Here is a 27,598-nt window from a genome sequence, read left to right on the forward strand (position 1 = left end):
TGGAAGCAAACTCTAGTGGCCTGTAAGTAGACAGTCTGAGACACTGAAAAAGCTGCATTAGATATTAGATTTTAGTCTTCTCCAAATCATTGTGTTTGCAGCCACGTCGGTAACCTGATGTCCATGAAGCCACTGGGTGTCTGGTCCAGGCTGAGCTGTCTGTACAGCTCTCCACAGGTGAAGTTCTACTGGAACATTGGGTCTTATTTACTTTAAGTTAAAGTCGCAAGGATGATCGACGGTGGAGGAGACTGAGGGAGATGGACGTTTCTTTTTTCCCCAAAAAGACTTTATTTTTCTATGTTTCAAAAAGAGTGCAAATATTTACAGTGCTGTGGCTCCCAAAGATGCCAGGCTAAATCCATATGATACCTTACAGACCCTGCACACTTTTATACACCACCACTTTAACTCTTTTTCCAACACTTTCCTTTTTTCCAAAACAACGACCAACCAACTCAAAAACAACCGACCACCCACTAACCAAAAAGAAGAACCCTGTCTTGGGCCTACTACAGGGCTTTTATACCTGTAGCCCCCTCCCACAGCTTAAACCATTTATCAAAATTATTACTCTAACTAATACATGTCGAAACTCAAAACAACAACTGAAAAGAAAATACAAAATATGCATAAAACGTCCAAAACAAATTTCCACCACCAACAACCACCCAGTGCACAGTAAAATACATGTTCAACTTACCCCAATAAAACACCCCCGCTAAAATAGATTGTGCCGTAGCACCCGCGAAACCCCTCCATATATACAATCATGGACCCGTCCTTCGGTTTCCCCAAACCAGGAAGTACGTCCTGCTGGTGCGTTATTGAAATATTGGTGCTTTTGATAAATGACAAACAAATAAATCTTGACGTTTTTTAAACAGCCATAGTGTGGGTGTGATTCTTTGGGCAATGTTAAACAGACGGGAGGTGACACGGTGAGGCAATATGACGCGCGTTGTTAACTTGGGTGGAAATAATTGTAACATAAATGCCGGTTGGCCATGCCGTGCATGTCGGCTACAATGTATTCCAATAAGAAGCTATGGTAAAAAGTGGTGTGCGTGAAATGCTTAAACCAAGTAAACCAAGACGGAACGGAATGGAAATGAAATGCAAACGTGTGTGCGTAAGTGGCACGGCTCACTCCGTGACAGTAAATATTCTCTCGCTTCTTTATTTAGTTCGAGAGGAAAGAGAACATTTAAATTCTCTCTTGGAACAGCGAGGGCGCCCTCCTGTGGTGAGTGGCTGTAAAAAAGGAAACCTTGATGTGCAGATGAAAACGAAGATGGAAGGGGGGAAGAAAGCAACGGAAGAGGAAGAAAGCAATGGCAAAATGGCGTAAATACGACTTATTTTATGATGCGGTTGGTTGGGCGGGTCAGGGAGCAGTCGTAGAGGGTGTACGGACGAGGGCTCAAAGCGCAGCCTTGAGGGGAACCGGTGCTGCGTGTATGTGTACTATAGTGTGAAGTTCCAGATACCTTTTTATCGTCATTTTAGCCTTATCTGCCAGGGCAGGTGCAATTACACAACAATAAACTGGTCACAGGACTGTTTTTCTGTTGAAGGTCAAAGATTGAGTATCCATAGAGTCCATAGAGTTGTCCTGTCTGGCTGTGTTGTCTACACAGGTGCCTGGATCATCACTGGTGGGACCCACACTGGTGTGATGAAGCATGTAGGGGAGGCTGTGAAAGATTACACCCTGAGCAGCTCCGTGCAAAGCCAGATTGTTGCAATTGGAATTCCAACATGGGGGATAATTCACAACAGGGACACCCTGGTGCAGGCGGAGGTACGGTGATCAGGGTTACAGGTCTGGTTTTTCCTCCCGTTGTTGGGTAAATGTCTCCTTTAATCTGCTCTTTAGCTGCAGGGTTTTCCAGCCCATTATTTGATGGGCTGTTGATGTTGGTGTTTGACCTCCAGCAGCAACGTGACCATCCCTGCAGCGTGCTTGGTTTTAGATGGAGGACCAGGAACTTTGAATCTCTGGATCTTCATTCCTGGTCTGATTCTGGTTTTGCATTTTCCCTCACAGACAATTGACAATATGTTGAAAGGTATATAAAAAAAAAAAAGACATTAGGGCCTTTTCATGTTTTACAAAAGTTAATGCTAACAACAGATTACAGAATTGTAATCAGAATTAATCAATTTCTATGAATATATCTTACATATTATGCATCACTGTACCTCCGCCTGTCCCTGTTTTGAATTATCCACCATGTTGGAATTCCATTTAAAACTAGTGATGATCCAGGCACCTGTGTCTACAACACAGTGAGACAGGACAACTATTCTCAAATATTTTATACATTCTATAACCAGTGGTGCATTGCTTCTCACTTCCTTTCCAATTAAAATAAGAGGAATAATCAGATTTGCTGCGATGCCGTCAGTTTACAAAACTACAAAATCATATATGATCTATCCTTATTTTCAGTTTTTTAGAGATTGTTCCATTTCCTTTAAATTATAGTTTTCTGCAGTGCTGCATCAAATCAGATTAATAAACCTATGAAGAGGAGATTTTTTGTTCCAACATAGTGATCAACTTCCAAGATTTGATGGGCTTATTACAGTTGGTTGTTTTTAAAAAAAAATGACAATATGTGTCTTAAACACAGTTTGAAGTCTTTGGCTACTAACTTGAGCGTCGCATCTTTGAAATCCATAAATAAAATTAATGTTCATAGGAGGCCTGAACTTATGAAATGGCTCAGATGTGAGCTGTCAGGATGGAAACGAATCAGATGAATACTGTGGCCATCAACACTCCTGTAGAGTACAAGTCCAACACGACATGGTTTGGTTGTGATTATGCATTCTGAAATAAGTCCGCTAGGTGGCAGCAGACTCACCGATCATGACAAACCACCCAAACACGAACAGCTTTATTAAAAAGTCGTAAATACAATACGAAATCATACCTACTCTTTGTCAGCCCAGCTCCCAGACTGAACTACCAAAAAGTACCTCCATGTTAGTAATATCATGGCCAGATTTACTGTTGCTACGGCTGAAGAGCTGGCGGCTCATGATGACTGTGCCATCTGTTTGGATTCCATGTTGACAGCATGTAAACTTCCCTGTGGTCATCTTTCACAACTCTTGTCTGCGCTGGTGGCTGGAACAGGACAACTCTTGTCCTACATGCAGCACGTCCTTGGACATCAGTGGGGACGGAGTCCTGGAGAGGAGCCAGCAACAGGGCGCTGGTGTGGAGGAGAACATGGGCCCAGTAGGAGCTGCTGCAGATGCAGATTCTTCCACTTCGATGGGTCGCTCATCGCCAGCCGGTTGCCCAGTTTCTTAGTGGGAGTAATTCACACACCTAACGGCGAAAGGCGACCCAGGGATCAAAGACCTGCATGACCACGTCCCTTCTTCAAACCAAAACACGGGTGACCTTTGAACCCCAAGGAACATCTCCAGTCTGAGTAACCGCTGTTTAGGACTGCATCTTACCTCAGTCATAGATACAAATATGCAGCATATATCAGCCAATAGTTGGAACCCACGTGAACGCCTGTACGTAAGCAACTAACAGTTCATCTCTAACCTGTCACGCTGAAGCCTCCTACACGATCGCAACTCAGAATAAAATATGCGAAACCCAGTCGGACCGTTCTTCAGAAGCTCCCTTCATTCTCTGACCGGAATCATAGTCCCCAACTGCCACCTCACCCAGCAACCCCTGGAGTCCCACTCTGGAATCCTTAAACTCAGGATTCAGCTCACGAGCTGAAGTTGGAACGATAAAACGGATGTTGCCCGATTAAAGGAAATAAGGATGCTCAGAGCTTTTACGGCACAATATTTATTCAACAATGTACAGTCAGCTTTTCTGTCTACGTCTCATCTGATCTTCAGCAGTTTTATATGCATCTCATTTATACATTTTTATTTATCTACAGCATTTAAAATAAGTCTCTCGATTTTTACAATGCCAATAGTACAGTGTGATCGTGGTCCAGGTCAGGTTTCACACCCCGACTGGCCTTTTCCAGCCTCAGCAGCACAATGACAGAAGGGCTCACACACGCACCAAAACTCTCCCGGTGTTTCTGGTCGGATGGCGCGTCCTTGGATCAGGTCCGACCCTCTGCGGTAGGTGTGTGAACAGAACCACTGTGTGACAGAACACCGCTGAGGGCGCACAGACGATAAAAGCTCAGATGCCTCGACCCAGACGTTTAAGGACCAAACGAAAAAAAACAAGGGAGATGTTGCATAGAATCAACTCTGACCACGAACAGAATGCCTGCTGCTGCCTTTTCATTTTTAAAGAATGTGGCTTTTAGTAAACTCCTGAGACCCTCCGCACATTTACGCTGTTTTTTTTTGTTTTTTTTTAAATTTTCTTTCTGATTTGGAAAGAAAATAAATAGCTGTTCCCTCAGACTTGAACAAAAATAAATGTTGGATGTGACATCATATAGAAGTACTACTTGAAAGAGACTAAAACCCTGCACTGAGTGTATACACATTTGCACATTAATATATTCTCTCCCCCTCTCCCTATATATATATATATATATATATATCATTTCAATCTCTATCTTCATGGAGGTGGATGGATTAAAGTGCTTTATACTGTATGAAAACAAAGTTCACGGTTATCACGTGCAGAGCAGGAAACTTTTCCCAACCAGTGACGACTTAAAATGACTAATTCATTTTAACTTAAATGGACCTTGTGTGGATTTCAAGGATTAATATTTTGGACAAAATTCAGCCAGTCGTCCTCTTTAATTCAGGTTGACTGGCAGGGGATTCATTTCCTGCCCCAAACATGCAAACATCACCAGACACAGAGATATTCAGCTACGGATTAATCGACATACAGCACCAACGTGGGAAACCTGCTGGATGATGAACACGGTCACGCGGCACAGGGACGGGGAGTGTGAGTGTGTGCGTGTGTGTGGACTGAGACGACTCCCCTCCTCCACAGTCCAGTCCAGCAAGAGGAGGAGGAAGAAAGAGGAGGAGGATGAGCACGGCGGCCAAAGAACTGAACGTTTTTTGGCTTGAAATGTTTAAGGCTGAAGTGCAAACAGGATGACTCAGTCGGGCCCCAGCAGAGGGATTGTGGGAGTTTTCACTGCCGCCTGAACCGGGTTTTCCAGACATTTATCATTCAGCCTCTCTTCTCACAAGCTGGACACAGAAATGCACTACAACAGCGGACACCTACAGTACACGGACAATTAATATACTGCTTTCACGAAGCGGAGCTTATTAATGAGTGCCGGGGGGCAGCATCTCCGACTCACCGGCAACTAGCAAAAAAGAAGGTTCATGGCCAGAAGTCCAAACCTCATCATTGTTGCGCCCCTAGACTGTAAAATAAGAGCAGTAAACACAAACTATAGGCATTTTAAATTAAGACACTCCAAAACAATATTTTCTTAAGGAGAGGATGTGTTTTGGCACATCTGGCACAGACAAGGAGGAGATTTGGGCTCGCCTCTCTGGCCATACAGCTTTGCAGGGCGCCGAACGTGCAGACGAGCGTTCTGAACACTCGGTCTGGGCAAGGAGCACTACAGAAGGCAGATGCAGGCATTTAACAGCAATCCAACACCGTGTGCATGAAGATTGAAAAGAAATTGCACTTTCAAAATCATCACATGAGAGATTAGCAGGTCATTTGGGGAGAAATTAAATAACCCGGCCCAACCCCCAAGTTATTTTTTTTTTTATATATGTCAGAAAATATAAAAACCTGAAGATTATCATGCCATCATTTTACAGCAGTTTGTGTGAGACCTAGTTAAACAGAAACTGTAGTATTGAAATATTTAGCCACAAATCTTCAAATAAACACCCAGTTGTGTGTTGTAGTCCGAAATCCATTCTGGTTCTGCCCTTTTACCCCCCCTCAAAAATCAGGTGAGTTTTAAGATAGCAGGTTCTGATTGGGTGGTTGAAGGCAAACACACAATGAGGTAGAACCAAATTTATCATGAGCATCCAATTGCCGAAAAACAAACAAAAGCAAAATCCAGCCATCACCATGACTGATGCGCAGTGACACATGCGCGCCTCTAGGGGGCAGTAATTCACCAGCTCAGAAACGAGAAACCACCAAGTGCTTATGAATGATTGGACCCATGGTTAAAATCCAATAGAAAACGCAGATCTAAAACTGCGCTGCATCACTCAGTATTAGTTTGAAATTAATCTTCAGCTTGCTTTCTTAAGATTTGTCCAGTTAAAAGGTTGGAGCAATGCCTTTACAACCTTCCTGCTTGTGGATGGCAAATGGCAAAACTCTTTCCCCCCAAATTTAACAAAAACAAACCAAAAATCACTTTGGCCCAAAGGACTTACTGTCAAAACATTGACATGCAAGTGAAAATAACCCAGAAAATGCTACCTTCTTTGGACTACAATCTTGAAAAAGAAAAAAAAACAACCTGACACTTACTTTAATAAAGCAACAGATGTCTAATTAAAAGCTATCAGTACAGTAAAATAATCAGCATGAACGATTGCACATGTGCCCGGGAATGAAAGGGTAGGAATGAAACGCCCCTCCTGATCTCCGCATGAGCAACAGTTTAAGAGTTATTGCTGATTTGTTGACTGATTCAGTCAGAAACTGGGAAAAACTAAAAACTAAAATGTCAAACCGCCCCACAGCTAGTTCAGCCTCCTTAAAGCTTCTCTTCACATTTTCTCCTGTCGGGGACGATCTCTCGCTCTGCTTGGCGAGTGCAGATGCTCAGTTGCAGCTGCCGTTTACAACGCCATTCTCTTTGTTGCGTTTATTTCCAACAGTGCGAAATCTGCAGGACACACGTGTGACTATGTGAGGCGTTAAATCAGGGGACACCTGGACATATGGACACACGCCCACACCCAAAATGTAGGGAGAGAGAAGTTGTTATTGTAGGATTGTTTTGATTTGAAGAGAAAAAACTGCATGAGAAAGAAGAGGTATGTTGTGTACTGGTTGTGTGTGTGTGTGTGTGTGTCTGTGTGTGTGTGTGTTAACCACCTTTACTATGTGTTACACCTGTGATATGATCTGCATGTTGAAGCTGGGGGAGCGAGACTGCTTGCTCAGGGGTGCTCCAGGAGACAGGAGATCCTGGGCCTCCTCTGGCCTGATCAAGTGCTCCTCCTTCAGGCTGACGGTGGAGTGGCGGTGGGAGCCTCCGCTTGAAAGCCCCCCCTCGCTGCCAAGGCCCGCTCCTGCCATCTTGTCACGTTTGCCTTCACTCCCGTTCAGGTTCAAATTCATGCAGTCAAAGGACTTGCTGGACGAGGTGCTGCCAGTCCTGACCAGGGTGGGTCCGGCGGGGAAGCTCAGGTGCTTCTTTATGGGGCTCAGCTGGATGGCATCCAACTGGATGCTGGCAGGGGGCGACTGGCGCCTTTGGTGCGGCCTCCTCACGGCGGCTTGGGGCTCTCTGGTCAGATCAGCCGCCCTTTCTCGTCCCGCCTCCCTCTCTTTGTCCCGAGACAGCCGAGCGGTGATCGCCTTCTTGAGGCTGCTGCTGCTATTCAGGCTCCCGCCCCGCTGCCCCACGCCGCCGCTCATCTTGGTGCCGCTGGGCTGGCTACTGTTTGACGCCCCGGAGGAGAAACCCTCATCGGGGTCGTTGATGTTGAAGGAATCCTCCCCGCCGCTCATGCCGTCAGCCTCTGGACACGGACACACATAAATGTATTGGAGCATTAATTAATAAGTGAATAAATGAGCAGCATTCATTATGGGCTCTCGCACACTTGCACTGTTCAAACCAAGTGAGCTTCAAAGATCTTTTTGGACCGAATAGATTTGCAATTCAATACAATCCGCGATAATGCCGAACTTTGATCGGATGCAAATTCAGATCAAGCTTTTCTTAAAATGCAAAACATTTTAACATGTACAAATGTGAAGCCTGCTGCTGAGCAAAACAAAACATCCGACATTTGAGAAAGACAGCGACCCACTGATGACCTCAGTGTTCAAGAGCTGGAAGGGAAAAAAGATGATAAACTGAGTTAGGAAAATTAAAGTCACATCAAGCACAAACACCATGGAGGGTAAACGCCCGTTAGAGAGCGGAGACAGCCGGATGGCTGTCTGTCATGCATCGACAGGACAAGCGTAACTGGACAACAGGAGACAGGCAGAGAGAGTCCGGACTGACAGACATGCACATAACAAGAGGAGTAGACACATGCCCCCCGGCCCCTTCCCTGGGTGCTCCTGCAGGGCGGCGCCATGATCACATGGACGGCCCGGCTGAGCCATGTGGGGAATGATTGCAAACGCTCCCAAACAGAGCGGTTCCCCTCAGAGTTCAGAACAGGAGTGTGATTACTGTCATTGTGTTCTTGTATGTTGGAGGATGCAAGTAGAGTTTTGGTGATTCCTACTGGTTTCCACTAAAACATGAAATAAATAGCATGTACTCTTTGAAAACAACTAATAAATATGTCTATGGCAAAGAAAAAAGACAGTAATGAAGCGATGCTAATTTCAATATTTGAAAATTCTGTTTCCTGTTTCAGCTCAGAATTCAAAATCTTTTTTTTTTTAAATTTAAAGTGGTTTTCATTTTAATATTGTCTAGGCTGCGTGAAAGTTTGAGGGGAGAATGCGGGATAGCTGTAAAGAAAGGGAATGAGCTCATTTTTAGTCACAAGGCGACAGGCTGAGCATGTTTGGACCTTTAAAAACAACCACAGATGTTAACGAACAAACATTCAACATGACAAAATGGGCTCTAAACGTCCGGTCCAGGGAAAACAAGTAGCTCAAAAGATGTGACATTTCGTCTCCTGTCTTGGCCTTGTTATTTTAGGAGTTTTAGTAGATGCGTGTGGTAGCAGTGCGCATGCACGGTGGAGGGGACGCTCCCACTCACACCCCACTAAGCAGAATTAAAGGAGCGCAGGCAAAACAAAAAAAGCACAGTGAGAAACCACTCCTGCAGGATGGAGGCGGCGGACGGCCCCGAGTGACCCTAAACTTGTGGTAGATGCCACAACAAGAATGCTCAGATGGTTTTTTTTCCAGGGGGAGGGGTTAAAGTTGTTGATTTATTTTGCCTGTTAAGGCGAGGTTATTCATTAAATTTATTATCTTGTGTAGCCTTAAGGTGGGGAGAGCAGCGAGCTGGGGGCTCATCATGCTCAGTGAGTGTAAAGGGCAGCAGTTTAAAGTATGTTGGAGGCTTGATGATGGGGGGAGAGAGGATGCGATATGATGGCACGGCCCATGCAAAATGGCCGATAGCTACACTTCCTTCAAACCCAGAATAGATGATTCGTCCTCTGTTGACCGAGGCAGCAGCAGTTTGCGAGCAGAGGGGTCTTATTGATCGGATGAGTTAGTACACTCTGGGGAAGGGAAGAGGCAGCCAGAATGTCAACGGCAGAGCGAACCCTCTAAAGCTGAGGAAGGGCAGGAGGAGGAGGAGGGTGGGGGAAGATGCAAATTGAAGGGGCGCCTTCTCCCGAGACCCTCGCCGTTCCTGGCCCCTACCCTCAAATGTGATGGGGGGGATGATGCTGCCGCTGCTGCCGCTGTGCTGACTGTGAGGCTGGTTTCCTCTGTCCTCACTGGTCGCAGGGTCCCGGGGAGTGTGGTGGTGGTGGTGGTGGTTCTGGGCGTGGTTAGGAGGACTGATGGTGAGGCTCAACTCTGCATCACTTGAGTGGTCAAAACAATCTGGGAGTCAACAACACACACACACGGAAAAACGTCTTTCTTTAGTAGTGGCCGGCTTCCAACGACTGGGACCTCATCCATTCCGGACAGGCCTGACAGCTGTGAGTCAACTGCACATCGCAAAATCTAGGTTAACAGAAAAAGGAATATTTCGTCTAGATCCGTCTGTCCCATCAGCTGATGGGTGATGGAGAATTGTGCCGGTGCCATTTTGTCACTAAACTGACAAACCTCCATTTAACAAAGAACAGCACACAAAAAAACAGGCAAAAAAAAGAACCAATAAGGAGCAGCGAGAGGCACAGGCAGTGCACAGAGACTATGAGACAGAATTTACACACGAGGTACAGAACACCCACATGGACCACCATTTGGAGAGTGCTAATGGTGTGACCGGTTTACACAGAAACCAGTTTCCGTCTCGCTGCTGAGGACCAAAAAAACCCAGAAAAGTTAATTTCCTCACCAAGTAGTCGCTTTTTTTGACCTTTCACAGATTGAGAAGAGAGAAACGGGTCACAAGTTTAAAGTGTGATTTGTAACTCAACACAATTGTAACAATTTCTTTGTCCTGCTCAACCCGCCCTGAGCCATATCTAAACAAAGACTGAAGAATGGAGGCAAGCTTTGCCACTCCAAAGGCTAGCGTTGTCTTACCCTCTCTCTTCCAGCGATGGCGTCGTATCGAGGCGGTGGTGATGGCCGAGATGGAGATGCGGCTAATGGTGGGCGTCACTTCCACCTGCAGCACCTTCCGTCCCCGCGACTCATCGGGAGGGCTGCCTGGTAGCGAGTTCTTCATGGCGTTTCCGAGCTGTAGCCAACAGAGAGAAATATGAACATTTAAGTCTGAAACCAAGTGTGTGTACGTTGGTACTCAGATGGTCTTACCAGGAGAGGCTGGGCGTACAGCTCCAGCTGGGCTCTGTACAGAATGTCCTCCAGAGCTTCTCGGCCCATCTCCCACTCTCCATTGTATCTACACGTTAAAGCGTAAAACAATGAACACAGGCATGTCCACACTGAAGACTGGCCTGTCGTCATCTCTGAACAAACAGGAGTGTCTGAGATGCCTTGATGTCTGAGTCACATCCTCCTGAACTATTAATAGTATTTTAGTAATGCCTGCAGCTACAAGTGAGGGAAGGGAGGAGGCTGACATTAGAGACAGAATGACTTAAGCTCCTCTGTCATATCATCTATTCAACCTGTAATTTAAAAACGCATCAGAGAAAAAGCCCAACATAAATCAATAAAAAGGGAATTCTGTTGAGATAGTGAAAAAATGAAATAAGTAAACCCACAAAATGGTGAGCAATGACCCCATCAAAACATCTGTAAAATGCAACGATGAATCATTTTCTTTGTTTTTGCTTTAACAGAAAATGTCAGATAACTATTTAAGGAGGCTTTAAAGGAACAACAGTAACAAAACAAAAGTGCACGCCTGATCTGACTGGTCCTGCACAGGCAACAATGGCCCAAGACAATTGTAGGGGGTTTGACTTTAGACTCTGGATCAAACGATTGGAGCTAATGAGCAAGTACAAACTCTCTTTCCTCAAAGTTTGCTGGATTTTAAAACCTGTGGTGAGAAATAAGCATGTGTCTGTCCGTTCAAATATGCCTGCATGTGCCTTCATGGGGTATTAGAGCTTAAGCGGACATATTAACCTAAATCCCAGAGTGTCCCTGATGAGTGCCAAGTTCTCCATGTACATGCAGAGCAGCAGATTCATGTGCATGTACCCACGCTCGTGCCAGTGCGGGATGACTGATTAGCAGGAAGGCTATCACTTCTGCACGGCCACACAAGTCTTGACAGCCGCATCGACTGCTGCTGATAGCTGTGGTTTGCTTTTTAACAGGGCACCAAGGGCTTGCCTCACTACAACGTCAAGTCACTGACGTAGCAGGGGATCCATCTTGGACGCTGGGCTGTCACTGTGGAGACGTAATCAGCTTTGCAACGGCCGCTCTCAGAGGGGATGAAACCACCTTTTCCCACAATGCATTGCCGATGTAATCAGTCTTTAGTGAGGCGTTTCTGACCTTGAGGCTGTTATCAAATGCAGTTTCATTTAAAAAAACAAAACAAAAAAAACCTCTGTGATGTAGATCCTAAATGAATTGTGAACATGTTGACAATATTTAAAGGTCGGGATCATAGATGAGATTATCTTGATTCCAGCACAGAGAAGCAATGATGTGACAACACATAAAGGGAAGCCACTTAATGCAGCTGAGGTCGATATTTGTAATCTTCTTCAATGTGCAAACCAGGTAAAACCAGCTGAATCTGCAGATTCGGGACAGTTACAGCTTACTGAGCAAGATAAGCGAGTAACGCTGTCGAAAATGATTGAAAGAAACATACATGGAGTGATAGACGGCAGCCAGCATCTGAACCATGAACTCTGGGTCTAGCAGCACACGGTTGCATGGTTCCCTCCAGAGCTTCTGCTGCTGACGGGGAAAGCCACATATGCACAGCCTGAGGAGGAAACACACATATACAATCAGATCAATAAAGCTGCACTCCACGTGTGGCATTCTGCTTTTTAAAGCCCAATTTTGCTCTACCATCTGCAGGAGTTACTCATAGAGAACCAGAGTCAACGGGAGTGTTAATGATAAGTAATAAAAATAATAATAATATAACTAACTAAAGTTAAAATTCTTGTAGAGGTCAGTTAAGGCCAGGTAAAGTCTGAGAGACAGCCACGGTTTGCTGCTGTCTAGACTGCTTCAGGTGTCATCTGTCTGCTGCATCTCAGAGGGGATGTCTTAATATCCTGTAGAAGAAGAATTTGCTGGGTGGCGACTTCACTCTAAGAATCATCCACTTTGATCCAGGCTCTTTATTCAGGGCCTGCATGTAATCTCAAGACAACCTGATGCATGCTGGTCTCATATCGGGTGGAAAAAAAGAAATGCAAGTTGAAGAAATGTTCCCCTCACCGTGAACTCATTCTGCACACTGACTGATAGGAGGACACGGGCATGTAGATCACAGCAGAGTTGTAGCAGAGCATGAGGAAGCAAAGCACTTCAAACCTAGAAACACAGGACACAGAACAGAAAACTATAGATTAAATAATAGTTTCTATCAAGCAAAGTCCTGCCAGTTTCCATTTATTGTTTGCTTCATGAACTCTTTGAGATTCATATACCATCTACCTACTTCTTGAAAACACCCCTCCGTGTGGAGATTTGGGGATTGGGAATGACATCAAACTCGTGCATGTTTTGAACTGCTACACAATGTGCGTTAGAGCTGAAGGCGATGCCGCTGTGCTACTGTCACCGTATCAAACACCGACGAGTCTCTGCCTATGTGTTACTGCATAACAAATTACGGGTACTAAGTTCATGTTGGTTGCAGCAGTGGGCTATTTTCTGGCAGTGCCTTGAGGACGCTTCATTACCATGATGAGATTATTATTCATCTACAGCAGCAACGGACACGTAAGAGCCCAAAAAAAAGCCTTCAGGCCTCCTGAGTCTGGCCAAGGGAGGGAGGATGAGAGTCAAGGGTCTTTCCTATTTTGAAAATGCTGATTTCCATGTTATATAGTATAAGATGGTATTGAAAGTGAAAGCAACATTTTTTCTGTTGGATAAAAAATAAAAGAGACCGGCATTAGATGTGCGAAGGAGTCTGGGTTTATTTAAGCATCGCAGTACCTGTTCTGAGCTGTGAAGGTCTCTCTCTGAGGGTGAAGGCCACTGTACACCACTCGGATCAGGTCATGTTGACAGAGAGCTCCCTCCATTAGTGCCATTGATCCCAGACTTGAAGGCTGATCATCCAAAAGAACAAACTGTTTGTGAACCCGAATGTTTATAAAATACCCAGCATGACAGCAATAGATGAAGCAATACTGTTTTTACCATATTCAACAATACACACCACCTTTATGTAACACAGCAGAACAATGAAGTGTTAATCTACCATAAATATCTTGTTATTGTGGGAGACAAGTAGGATTTAAGAGATGAAATCAAAAATGGAGAGGGGTACATTATTCTGCCGGGGCCCGAGGATGAGGCTATGCCAGTCTACAAAGCCTTCTGTGCACGCCACACACACGAATCACCTCCTGCTCCCTCTCCACATGTTCCTCATTCTCGCAGCATGGAGGAAAGAGCCTCTGAAGCTTGTAATTACAGCGATAAATCGCCTTCGGCACATGCAACGCTCCACAGTCTCAACAACTCTCTTGAGTACTGTTATAAATTCATATACAACAGTAAGGTAAACTGTCTGCTTTGAGCAGCAGGAAATAAACATCTTAAAAACAGCCTGGGGGTTCCATACTGGTCTGGTTTGAGGTCAGCATATCTATATCACATCATTACCTCCAGCCAAGACAACACGACGCTGTGTTTGAGCAGCCAGGTCATGAGGATCTACAATAAGGCCCAGTAATAATAAAAGAGGTAGCATAAGACATGTAGCAAGGTGATGACTACCATATACCATGGAAAACATAAATAAGCAGGTAATCGTTCAGAATTTGGGGGAAGATGCTAAAAAGAAGGAAGCAGAACTTGAGATATAGTGTGTTGGTTGTTGCCAACTGACAATCAAACGATAAAGAAAGGAGTGGTGCAACAGCATTGGGAGTGGTGTCAGATATGAACCCCCACCTCATGATATATAGATGGTTTGGACAGAGATGGGATTGTAAAGGAGAGGAGCTTGCTGTTGCCATCTTTATCCACAATTTCCTGCAAGACACAGAACAGCATTGTTATTGAAGGCATTCAGACTCATACCTGCACAATCTGGCCTAGTTTGAGTTTGTGCTAAAATGTTGGGCAGTGAATGTTGAACAACTGCTGCATGAGCCACCACCCCTTGGAAAAAATGAGCTGGTGTGAGGCAGATCTGGCAGGGACATGATATCGACTCTGGAAGATTAAATGTTGCTGGCAGAACCCTCTCTGCTCTGGTGCAATTCCACATAACACAAAGCTTGAAGCTCCCCTGCGAAAAAGGTCGCTTTTAAGACTGAGATCTGATTATTTGAACTACCGGTACTCACAATGGAAGCGCTGCACAGCATGTTCCACCGTGGATATGATATTCTTGTTTTCTCTTCCTATGTGTATTGATGAAAGCGGTCATACATCTGTCCCTGAAATAAACCAATGCTTTGCATGTTTTGAACAGCGTGAACAAAACATCTTTATCTCCTCCATCCTAAATCCCCCCAGTGTTCTCTTGGTTTCAGGCTCTGTCCTTTCCTTAGTTGCCAGTTTATCTTTGTATATCAGAGCCGTTTATCAGCAGGAAGCACAGGGAAAAGTTCTATAATCATGGATCGTGCACGTGCCTGTGTAATGTTGTGGAAAGGTGGATTAAATTATGTATGTATTATGTACCTTTAAAAGCGCTGGCAGAGATTGAGCTCTATCTATTGAAATCTCAAGCTTTTAGCACATTTCCCCAAGGGGGTTTCTAGGTGATGCAATCTATCCTGGGTCTATCCATTAAACAGGGTTTTCTCTGTAGATTGTCAACACAATTACAGCCTCACTTGTGTCCCATCTGTATAAAGTCGAAGAGATAACCAGGAATTTGCACATCGAGATTTTGTTCTTTTACATGTAAACAGTTTATACCTGCACCCTCCCAGCAGTCTGCTTTAGTGAGTAATTGTTGAGATTAGTTACTCCGAAAAAGGCAGGCACACACCAGATTATAGATGCCCAAGAGAAGGGCCTCGATGCACCCATTGCTCTGACGATCTCTGCTGGCCGTGATGCGCAGGTATACCCACACCAGCTCAGGAAGGAACTGCAGGGTGAAGCGTCGCAGGCGATTTTCAGAACTCCGGTAAAGCTCGAACAGCTGATGGCAGACCGGCTCCAGTAGCTTTATTGAAAGAAAAAGGCATAAAATAAATAAATGCATCACGTTGTAATTTTACGCTGTGAAAAACGGGGAAAAAAACCTGCTGGTCAGAGGTGTGTAAGAGCAATAAGATTAAAGTGCAACAAAAATCCGCGGCCAGATGACGTCTCAGGCAGCTGTGCATAACCTGTACAGAGGTCAGTGACAGGAGTGCACACACAGCACCACTTTAGATGAGTGTGTTGGATTGTAGTTCACCCTGAATGAGCAGTAACTCAATAATTAACTCAGCGAGGCATTTGCCTGCCATGCCGTGAGTACCTCTCACCTCTCTCTCTCTCTCTCTCTCTCTCACACACAACACACGCACACACACTCTGTCTATTCATTAATGAGGTTATGCAACACAACTGAAAATACAAATGAGATTTAGCACCATGTTTGACAGCCAGGTTAGATCATAGAGGAACTGAGGCCTCAGGCCTTTACCCTCACTCAGAACATGTGCCCTTAGGTCACCAACAGAGCATTGACTCGTTACAATTAAAAGCAACAAAAAAAATGAATGTCTTTGCATCACTGAAAATGCAGCTTTTACAGTAGGCAGCAGATGTTGTAGAATCACAACTATGTGTGTATGTGTTCTATATTAAGAACACCGCTGGCCATCTCACAGGTACTGTTGCTGGAACTGTTCCTGTTTACAACACTCTCACGGAACACACAGCATCTGTGTCTTGGTGTGCATGTGTAGCCTCCAGGCGCACTTCTGCAGACATTCTGCCCAGCCCGTTTCTTGCTCATTACCAGCTGGAACGGCAGCGTGAGTCAAAACCGACAAATTTCCCTCAGCTAAAAACAGCTATATTTAGCCCTGCGTGCCCTCTGTGTTTCACCTCATTGTTGGGGTCCTGGATGACTCTGTAGAGGGCTGACACCAGGGACTTCTTTAGATGAAGGCTGCCGGCGTAGCTAGGGATGTGGGTTTCTGGTAAGGACTGAGGACAGAGAACGGTTTTATTAACTTGTCGCAATATTCAACTACATGAAACAGACAAAAGCAGTTATATTTAAATGTCCAGAATTTTAGGTATGAGATACACACTGAAAAAAATAAATCCAGAACTACAAGGGAGGCAGTTCTTGTGAATCACCATGACTTTTTCTTTCTACAGGTATAATACCATGCAATAAGTTTTACACATAACCATAATCTTTTTATAACCCTTAATTAGTACTAATGCTAACGGTGGTGTTAATGATGTATGAACTGATGGGGGTATTAATGCCGTAAATTATATTTTCGTGTAAGCTTCCAAATAGCGTGACAGCCTTTGTGTTTTGTAACATGCATAATTGGTTATGTTAATGAAGCAAGTAATGGAATTAAGCCAACATTATTATGCTACCTATGGCTATCCTGTCGGTACATGCAAGAATTAATTTAATATTAAAAAATAATAAATATATCTAAGAATACAGAGAAATCCATAAAACTTGTTGAAAGTGGACACACAGGTAATGAAATGTTGCAAGTGACAGGGTAAAAGAAGAGCTTCTTTAAATGGTCAAAACTGCGCGTTTGTCTCCTGATGGTAGAGGGGAGAGATGTCCTCTCTGCTCAGCCTAAGTATGGTCATTTCAGGAGAGAACACCACGTGCAGATTCCACCACTACTACCAGTACTACTTTCATTCCTTCTTAACTTTCTTTCCTAATATTGTGTTCACATCACTGAATTCTTCTCTTTATTCTCTTTACCTGCCTGTCCTGCATTACAGACTACGATGTTTACATTATTATTATTCAACGCTGACTTTTTAGGCAGCTTTGCTCCATCCATATCATGCCTGAGATCCTTGCATGTGCATGAATGCGAACAGTGAGGCATTTACACCTGAGTCAACATCAAACATCACGTCTGCGTGACCAGTCATTCAAAGTGATGCATTTCCAGTGGTGACATGCAATCAGTTGTTCTGTACGTGATAAAGGTCAGAAAAACAGCCATTTCAACAGTCACGTGACTTATGGGCTGCGTAATCATCAAACAGGTAAGATAATGATTCATCTATCTCTGCTCTTCAGCATTAATCAGAACTCATGCTATAAACTGATGGATTATTGGAATCAAATAACAAACAGCTTTAAAAAATGATGTTGAGGAATGTAAAACAACTGTCACACTGAAATAACACACAGTTTAGCACACAGACTCTAGAGCTGACCTGGAATCTGTTTTTTCCCCATCACTCACTGAACCAACTCAAATGTCTATGATGGGAGATGCATGCAGGCTCTTTCATTACAGCCGTTACACCCACAGTGTGTGGGTCTCTGCAGATATAAAAGACCTCCGGAGGAACATCTCGCCATCACGATGTGGAACGGGCGAGGGCAGAGAAGGCCTTTACCTTGAATTCTGAAAGCCATTCTTCAACAACACCTCGCTCTGAACCCAGCATCTTCAGAGGCCCCCCACTCGGCTGCCTGGTGGACACGAAAGGAAAAGGAAGGGACACAAAGTATGGAGAGGGGAGACGATAAGGGAAGGAAAAGTGAGCAGCGATTGCTTAGTCAAAAATGCTTATACATTTCCCAGGAAAAATCCAGAGTAAAACCCTAAATTCTACCTTTTTACTCAAAAATGTAATGCTTTTGGAGACTGAAGTGACCTAAATATTAATGGAGAAGACATACCTACTAGAGTAAGTGGTAGCATTCACCTGGTATAAATATGGAGAGCAATCAGAGTGAATTTTATTGCCTTCAGCAACGCTGACCACATTGTTACATAAACAGTGGCCTGAACTGTCAGCATGGATAAAAGAGACATGAACCACAACAAGGAGGAAACTGAGGCTTCCCTTTTCTGACCCGTTGAAGCTGAAACAGTTTTGTGTAATTTTTTTGAAATGTTCCAAAGAGGGACTCATTTTGCGTAGTGTGACATCACCATTAAGAAAGGCAGTTTATTCATAATAACTCGAGTGAATAGATTAAAACAAAATCACATCTTGTGCTGCAGGCACACTTATCTCTGATCTTTTTCCTCTGTATTCAGCAGCTGCAATTAACTTCACTGACCTTCAGCTTCACATTAAAAAACTATTGTAATTACAATAAACTATTATTATTTCACTTAACAGACAAGATACAATTTTCCAATCCCACAGTTCAAAGTGGCCCCCACCAATTTATGGGCCCGTGTGCTTTTTTTGAGGACAAATTCACAGGGGGGGTCTGGTACTCCAGCTATAACATCACAGGAATAAAGTAAAGTCTGTTCATCCTCCCAGCTAATGAATGAATCAATGTTACCTTGTCTTAATTATGTCTTATGCCCCAGGCCAGACGTAATGTAAAACACTTATACACTGGAGAGTTTTCCCATCATGCTTTTCTTCTTTTCCACTTGTGTTTAGAGGAGACAAAGCTCTCCCCTTCTGATTGTGAGCATGCTGTGGTTTGGAGTTGATGGGATTAGGGATTAGCACTAACTCCATATATTCTCACTTAAATTTGTCTTTGTTTGTTGCATTTCAGGAGGGTTACAGTGGTACTCCTGTCAACAGACAAAACCTCTTATCTGTTTTGCCTCAGGACTTTGGCTCCTGTTGTTTCACAAACACATCTGTGTTCTGTGGGATTCCACCAAACACATTTCATTTTTGTCCCCGAGTTTGAACTACTTGGCTAGTTGTTTGTGTCTATCAGCAGACCAGGGGGATATTAGACTTATATGGAATCTTTTATTATGAGCAGTGGTAGAATGTCTGCCCCAGTGTCAGTCTTAACTAATACCATATTTGTACCGAATGTTAAGAAACATCCTGTAGTGTAGAGGAAGAATAAACTCAGGCCAGTGTGATCTGACGGTTTAGAGATCCATGGGTAAGCCTCTAAAGAGCAAGGTTGGGACTTCCAGGGAAATGTCAGTTTTAAATCAGCCTGCCGATAAAATGTTCACGCACTAACTATGCGGTTTTAACTTGGACTACCGGTACTTGGAATGGCTTAGAGATTTCTTCACGCCGGTATTTAGGAGGTACCTATCTTAAAGGATGACATCATTAAAGGGAGCAGGATTCTGAATGGTGCAGAAGGTTACAAAACAGGCTTAGAGAAGAAAGATATCCTCTTTGCGGGCCTGACGGTGACGGAGCTCGCGCTCTCTGCCGACAGCCGATGATGACACGAATGAGTCAAATCCTTTTGTAAAAGCAGGCTCCTTCAATCCGAGTGTGGATTGAGAGACTCCATTTAATAGGCTTGTTTAGCTCTCCGTGAAAGGCTGACTCACTTGTTTACTCCGGCTTGTCAAACTGTCAAAGATTGGCCGCAGTGGCGCGGCAGCGTTGTCAGTTACTGTGAGAGCTGTAGTCACATGACTACAAATATCCACCAATGACAAACGAGTTAAGAAGCAAAAGGAAGCAGAAATGGGAACAACTACGACAGAAAAATGAATGCAAATGCTACGTTGGCATCACGTTTGCTTACCTCGGCGTCCCAGAACTCAGATCTCCACCGGGAGAGCCTTCTCTACAGCGTCACACATCTGTCAGGCAATGAGGCACACCTGCATAGAAAGAACGGTGGTTCATGGCAGCTAGCACGTTTTTGCTCACTTCAAGCCATCAGCGCTGCTTCAGGTGGAAGAAATCTCAAATATTTATTTTTAGAACATATTACAAAGAATTTCTGATACGACAGGAGCTCTAATACTGAGACTAGAACACCTCCATGTGGTTGCTATGACAGCACAGCCTTTTAATTAAATTTAAAACCAAAAAAAACCAAAAACAATTTGATTTAGCTGATCCATTAACGAGAATTTTGTTCCATGACATTAAAGAGAAAGCTGTTGCTCAGTAAAAACATGTTTACATTCACTTTCAGGCAGTGTGATGAGGAGTCACTTTTCAAGTTTCCTACTGTTGCATAGCAACAGTCAGATGGCCAACGTGCTGTCCTCGCCTGCTAAAAATTCATCCGAGATACCCACAAGTAAACTGTTTACTGCATTTGGCAGCGTGAATCGAGGATTGAGTGACACGTGAGAGGAAGCTGTGAAACCGTCGATGCTGCCTTGCTCTTTGAGAAACAGTGACCTATGGCAGAAGAGTCAGGTTACCCTTTGACCTTTATTGATCATGCACTTATTAACATTATCCCAGTGCAAACATTATCCTATTTTACACTTTATGAGTCCTGGAATGGACAAAACGCTCCTGTTATCCAATGGCGTCACTCACAAAGAAAAAGAGAGCGTCAACCCATCCTGTTTACGGCACTTCAAACCACAAATTACGCGCACATTGTTAAAATGCACCAAATAACAATGCACAATGAGGCTTGTAGCAGAACAGTTATAAACAGCCACTCTCTTGAAACTGGCCTATAGGTGTGGAACCTGCAGCAGTGACCGACTGCATCACACATTCCTAGCGAAACACAACGTACAGTTAAAGCCTCGATGTTTGTCTTTGGCAGCTGCTTGTGAGCAGTGCAATGTTCCATCGGGTCAACCAAAACAAACATCAGATTACTGCCCTTCCTGACTGTTCTGCTAGCACGTACCACTGTTTTCAATGAGCACTGTAGCAGTTGCTACACTATAGAAAGGAAATACAACAATATTATTATTATTGCCATTATTATCATTATCAACGATAACAACAACAATAATAATAACAATAAAAAGAATAAGAAATTCCTCCTGCAGATTCAACTGCTTTTCCAGGGGAGTATGAAGCATCTATTAAGAGACAAGTTGCTGTGCACAATGTTGTTCATGGCAACGGACGCAGGAACATTTGGATGACAAATACAGATGGTTTGATGAGGTGGTGCCAAATGCAAATGTTGCAAGAAGAGTTAGTCAGGTTGATGTACCAGGGTGTAATTCTTTAAAAATATGGAAATATTAAAAACATATGTTTAAGCAAAAGGTGTCTGCATATAGTCAGCTGGTGGTATTTATTTAGCTCCCGATTCAAAATCTGATTTCTATTCATGTTGAAAACTGTTAAAGACAATCATTAGACTGATTATGCTGTTTGAACAACGTAATGCTTCGTGCTGGACTGTATCCATCTGTCCCAAGATTTTCCACTCAGTCCTAGATGAGCAGTGCCAGGTTTCACCAACCCAACATTGGGTATTTTTCAAGGTCAGCTTAGCTCATTCAGCCATGAATTATTGAGCTTGAGCAAGCACTGTGTCTGTTCCGTTTGCTCCATTTCTGACATTGTCCTTCTTCCCTCATGTTTGTTTGCTGTGACGCATGACAGAATGAATATTCAACAACAGTGGCACAACTCTATTCCTAGATTTCAGAAAATATTATTTTAATGTAACTTCTCAACTGGAAGGTCAGAGAATCAAAGAAAGATAAAACTCTGAACACTCATCAGGGTGGATCTACGCCATTTCTGACCCTATATAGTCCTGCCCTTTCTCTGCCCATATGTGGAGCAATTCCTCCTTCCTGAATATCTGATTCCTATTTTAAAATAGAAAGATCTGACTGACAAGTTGGCATGTCGTAATATTACAATTCACTCCAAGTAACACTCAAAGACAACAAATCACAAGAGTACCTGTCTGTGCTGTGCTGTTCCTTTACCTGTTTCGTAGCTGTTTGACCTTACTGCCATGTCAGCCATGACACTGACTGGGAGGTCAACTAGTTAAAGGTACAGTATATCAAAGCCAGGTTGAGTAAAATCAATCAAACAAAACATAATGACATTTCCGTGCATAACTTACTTATAATATATTACCTACTGTTGTATTACACCTGTTTTGTTGAGACAAAGACTAGGCACATGCTCTTCATCTAGACACTTTCCCTTGGTAAAGGGATTAACTAGATAACACTTAACCACAGTGAACCACTTAGCATTAATCTCCATTCCTGAGCTTCTCTTAATAGCACAAAGAATTAGCTCATCAGTGGAGCACATCGTCTGAGCAAGAACAGAATGGGATCTATTAAAAGCAAAAAGTCCTGGAAAGAGGAACTTTTATAGAAAACAATGGCCCTTTTCATAAAGGTAGATAATCAGTAGACAGGCTGAAGGACTTTTGGTTAGTGAAGGTCACAACCAGGCAGTAAACGTAGACTATAGTCAATACTGTTCCTGTGCAAATCAATAGTGCTGCCCTGAACACACGTGGAGTTCTTATATCGTCGACAAACATTCAGGCAATAAAAAAAAAAAAAGCACAGTGCTGCAAAGATATAAAAAAAAAAATACACTAGCGCCCCGTCATCAGATTAGCTCTCGTCATCAGAGCTCTGAAAGGCCAGAGTAAAGGAACCGATGCGTACACACAACTGGGCTAAAATTAGCCCTACTGCAGCTGCATGGCTAGACGTGTAGGGATGGGCTCACCACAGACACACACACACTCACTCACCCACCCACACACACACACACACACACACACACACACACACACAAAACAGGACATACAAGAGCAGCTGCAAAGGTGAATGCCAATGAATCACAGTTTCCTTCCTCACAGGTGCTTCTAGTGAAAAACGTTTGACGGGATATAAAAATACACACACAGACACCGAAAGAACTAAATCCCCGGCCTTTACCCTGACCTTAACCTTTACCCAACTCTAACCTTAAAACCCAGTTGTGCCCTTTAAGCAGCCATTTGCTGGTGTGAGAACCAGCACAACTGTTCAAAACTGGAAGAGGTTTTGTTGTGCATCTCTAGCTTCTGGGGCATCCGTTACGGTTTTGACCATCTCTGACGACCTCTGTGCAACATGCAAATAGGTCCTGCAATTATTCTCCAACACATTCCTGAACCACTGCAGACATCTCGGAGCTCTTTGCATGTCATGACAGGGCTGCTCAGCAGGGTGCAGCCACGCTAAAGGCATACACGTGTGTGTGTGTGTGTGTGTGTGTGTGTGTGTGCGTGTGTGGGGCCAGTGCAGGCAGATAATCATCAAGTTTGCACTGGTTTTAGGCAGAGGCCAGTGGTTGTATAATATGAGAGCGCAGCCAGATTGTAGTTTGTAGATGAGGGCTCAAAGAATGTGGATGAGCTCGCCTCTACTTCATGATCTGGGAATGAGAATCGGCAATCTGTTGTCTTACTTTCTAGGATGCCGAAACAATTACTTCCACTGTTCACTGAAACAAATGGAAATAAATGGAATACAGCAGCCATCTGGACTTGAATGAAGCCCTCTGACAAAACGCTCTGTCAGGCAGGACCTGACCACAACAAAAGTGCAGCGCTTATGCAGCACTCGGTCTGAAACAGGTGTAAGAGAAAATACAATTGCGTCATTTTTAGTTTTTGATATTTACCATTTCCAAAATGAAAATGCTCTTCTTATTTATCAGACGAATGGTAAATCAACAATCACTAAGCTTCCCTAGTGAAGAGGCCATTATTCATTCATTCATGATTTATAATGTGCAGAAATTTCTTCCACGCGACTGTGGAAGCCTGGTCAGTGATGCAGGACCGTGAGTGCTGACGCAGTGTGGATGGTGTGTTCCACGGAGCTGCTGAGGCGCTGAGATTTAGTCAAGAGGAACAGGAAAAAATGCTGCGCCGCCATATAGGCTGCTCAGCAGTCTTAACAATGGGCCACCTTGAGGTTCCCTGACAAGCTAAAAGCTCTGCACAGCCCACACAGGATGACATGCAAAGGAATCAGCAACAGAACGGAGGGGAGAGGGGTGCCGTATCATATCTGGGGAGGAGTGAGAAAGCCAAGCCTGGAGCTTCCCAAAGATAGAGAATTAAGAATTATTAACACAAAAAAGGGATTTTAATGTGTCATTGGTCCCCAGTTACACCATTGCTGTAGAAACGAGCAAAATTTACACTATAATTCAGTATACATTTTATTTTTGTCACCTAAATAGGGTATTTGTATTTTGTGCAAGTAGAAGTGCTCTCTGTCATCATATATATTGAATTCTGACTTTGTAGCAGTCGTTTCTTCAGTCACTTAATGATTTTGAAGAGGCAGATTGCATCTTACCAGTGGAAACAAAACTCAGCTCAACTTTACAGGCTGATTATCAGCACAAATACAGTAAAGCCAGACAGCTTTGAACTAGGAGGCAACAAGCTTGACGCCCATTCATACGCCACAAAAGAAGAAAGATTAAAGCCTTCAACACTTCCACGGGAAGGAGACGGGATGTCGTTGGGAAAAATACTGCTAATCTGACACACACGCCTGCACACACAAATATGGAGAATGTGCTTAGTACATTTTTAGCCATATGTCTAAACCTGGTTTAAGATCAAACCTTGCATATAAGGTATATTACAGTCATGGCCAATAGCTCTTTAGGTGATGTGGAGAAGCATGTATTTGTTAGATTTCAACACACTGCACACTGGCTAAAAGCAATTATTTGTGAGTACATCCATAACAGGAGAAATGAACTGATCATATGTGGCTTCTAAAATTATTTACGATGTCATATACTATGTCTATCATGTCACATATTCAAATCTCATTCGGATTTGAGCACCAGGATCCTGTTTGAGTGTGAAATTCTGAGCGGTGCCTCACTAATGATAAACCGGCTGACAAATAGAATTAAAGGAGATAAAAAAAACATTCTAAAAACATTGCCATGTCAGACATAAATTGCAATGAAACACCATTTGTTCTCTGGCACGCTGCTATGTTTGTGAACGCTACACAGCTCTCCATTTCCTTCAGAGCCCCCGTAGGAACAGCGTGGGGTTGTGTTTGGCTGACTGACAGGCTCTCGCCACAGCCAACACACACAGCCCGCTGACAGCCATCATACCTGGCAGCACAGTGAGTCAACAGAACCACGAGCCTCTCTGCATGACACACACATAACCAGCTGATTCTCAAGACTGCCTGGAAAGTCTGTCTTACTGACGCTGGATCTCCAACCTGGAACCGTAGGAAGGGCGAGGGACCGTGTGCGTGTAATCCGCTAGCATTGTGGAAGCAAGTACAGCGGAAAATTAACCCCACAGCTAATCCATGGCTGGCTAATTACAGCTCCAGGCATGTACATCACTATAGGTGGGAGGTAGCAGACTCTGAGGCTCAATATATTTATATTTAATTTTGGATTAAATCTCTCTGAGAAAACTGCAAAGGCCTCAAAGTCCAGTGCATCCTCCGACTCCACATTATGATCAGCCTAACAATCAGCTGGACGAGCTGGCGTTTGTCACGGTCACCGAGTAGTAGAAGAAATCCACCTTTCAGGACAGAGACGTGCAGATTAAGTGGGTAAATGGCATTCCTGTTTAAAATAGGCTACAGCTTTGATGATAGACTGGTCCCAAACCACAGGCTGGCAGATGTAGAGCAAAGAAGGACGCTGTGATATTTGATTTACGAGCAGCAGAGGGCATGAAATTATCTGCACTTTTCTGTCGCCATGTGACTGGGATGGTTGTGTTTTAAAAGCTAAAACTTCTGCTGTAGGCAGCACTCATTTCATTACAGAATAGATATGAAACAGCGAACTAGGAGGCAACTTGGCAGCAGTTACCTGCTTGGCAGAGCGGCTCAAGTTATTGATGCTGTAAGAAGTGTTGGTTCGGACTATTAAGAGAACCATTTGTTCAGATCAGTTCGCTGAAAACCATAAGATGAGGTAATAGAAAATATATTTAGAAAGGTGCAAAGTTGGACCACCATTATAAGGTTCTTACTCAACTCAACTAAATCCCTTCCTACATCTCTCTCCCTTCCTATTTGGTTTAAGATTAAACCGCTTCTCTTTCACTACGGAAAAACACTTCAAACACTGATTTGCTGAAGTCACTGTTAATGTTTACCCGGAAGAAAAGCTTAAATTTGTTCACCGACGTGCAGATAAGTCAAACATATGACGCCTGTTGCGGGTCATTTTCTATACATCTGATAAATAAATGTACACTGTCTCGCATCTGGGGTGAATGTATGCACGAAATTAGCCACACTTCACCGAGGACACCTGATATATGGCACACCTTGGAAGGTGAATCATTTGCAACATAATGTAAAGCATAAACAGAGTTATGCACGTCTGTGTTTACACGCATCATCTCCAGCCTGGCACGGGCACAAACATGCACGCACGCCGACTAGTCACGAAGCCCAGGTAAGTGATGTTCACCAGGTGTGGGAGAGTTAAATACCTGCACATGGCAGTGGATTAGAGCAACCTGTCAACATACACTAACCAATAAATGAAGCGACGAAATGCTCGAGGTGTCTAATGAACATCAATCACCAACGGAAAATACACACTTCCGCTGAAGACTTTCAAAATACGACCACCCCAGGAAAAATAAACCAAAGCGTAGCGTTTTGCAGTTAAACTTTATGTGCCGGGGATAGAATTACGTGTATTACGACAAACAGCAAAGCGATGTTTGTTGAAGTCAAGCGACAAACCCAGCTAATTTAAGGGGTATTAGTTGAGGGGCGATGTGTAAAAGGAATGTTGCTACGTAGCGAACCGCGAGCTAGCTAAGATGTTTTACAAGGTTGCCACGACAGCTTCAACCTGTTCGTTAGCTACTGTAGCTTGACGAGTCAACATTAACCTGCTACTAATAATCAGTAGTTGGTGGAAATCCTCGTCTGCCAATTTTTCCAGTCGTGACCAGGCCCGAGCTGCTGAAGGCTGCTCGTCTGACTCCGACGCCGGAGCATCTGCTCCACGGCCCCTGGAGTCAGCTTTGGTCGGTAAACGCTCCTCGCTGAGGGTTCACATTCAAAAGCAGCGTGACACCGTATGTTCCTCGTCATCAGCGACGCATCTACCTTGACAATCAATCTGGCAGACAAAGAAACACTCACCCCGCATAAACGTGGTTATGGCGATGTCAGGCGGTAGCTTGCGTCGGGAAAGTGTGGGTGGTGCGTGCGACCACGAAGATCACCCAGGTCGAGTGTCTTTCCTCCGAGTGCAGCCTCTCTGAACGAGAGAACACCTCCGTGTGGTGTCTCCACACTGCAATGGTGCTGAACCGACGATAGAGGGACGTGATTGGCCGGGCTG

At 43.9% G+C, this 27,598-nt stretch overlaps 2 protein-coding genes across 6 annotated transcripts; one reads left to right on the forward strand and one right to left on the reverse strand.

Annotated features, from left to right (window-relative positions):
- Window positions 1–237: 237 nt before the first annotated feature.
- On the forward strand, window positions 238–2,475 carry LOC115251179 (transient receptor potential cation channel subfamily M member 2-like). 3 transcript variants are annotated; one of them, XR_003889717.1, is made up of 4 exons: window positions 238–819; window positions 1,188–1,347; window positions 1,641–1,804; window positions 1,880–2,475. XR_003889717.1 is itself a non-coding variant. In XM_029842441.1 (4 exons), exons 1-4 carry the CDS (start codon window positions 773–775, stop codon window positions 1,916–1,918), a joined length of 309 nt encoding a protein of 102 aa, XP_029698301.1. In that variant the 5' UTR covers window positions 239–772; the 3' UTR covers window positions 1,919–2,475. The 3 variants fall into 3 exon arrangements, 1 of the variants encoding a protein (XP_029698301.1); XM_029842441.1 differs by having other exon boundaries at window positions 239–819; window positions 1,188–1,246; XR_003889718.1 differs by lacking the exon at window positions 1,188–1,347.
- A 1,341-nt stretch (window positions 2,476–3,816) lies between these two features.
- Window positions 3,817–27,545, reverse strand: LOC101074327 (protein FAM126B). 3 transcript variants are annotated; one of them, XR_003887987.1, is made up of 14 exons: window positions 27,397–27,545; window positions 20,058–20,136; window positions 17,969–18,044; window positions 16,451–16,552; window positions 15,396–15,575; window positions 14,345–14,425; window positions 13,379–13,494; window positions 12,653–12,748; window positions 12,069–12,185; window positions 10,583–10,670; window positions 10,349–10,505; window positions 9,506–9,691; window positions 5,292–7,671; window positions 3,817–5,208 (listed from the first exon to the last, which is right to left on the reverse strand). XR_003887987.1 is itself a non-coding variant. In XM_029834563.1 (13 exons), the coding sequence occupies exons 3-13, from the start codon at window positions 18,017–18,019 to the stop codon at window positions 7,034–7,036; spliced, it is 1,812 nt and encodes a 603-aa protein (XP_029690423.1). In that variant the 5' UTR covers window positions 18,020–18,044; window positions 20,058–20,136; window positions 27,397–27,545; the 3' UTR covers window positions 3,817–7,033. The 3 variants fall into 3 exon arrangements, 2 of the variants coding, with proteins under 2 accessions (XP_029690423.1, XP_003961998.2); XM_029834563.1 differs by having other exon boundaries at window positions 3,817–7,671; XM_003961949.3 differs by lacking the exon at window positions 9,506–9,691 and having other exon boundaries at window positions 3,817–7,671; window positions 27,397–27,540.
- Window positions 27,546–27,598: the final 53 nt, after the last annotated feature.

Source organism: Takifugu rubripes, chromosome 1 (genome assembly GCF_901000725.2).
Source record: "Takifugu rubripes chromosome 1, fTakRub1.2, whole genome shotgun sequence".
NCBI classification, from domain to species: Eukaryota; Metazoa; Chordata; class Actinopteri; order Tetraodontiformes; family Tetraodontidae; genus Takifugu; species Takifugu rubripes.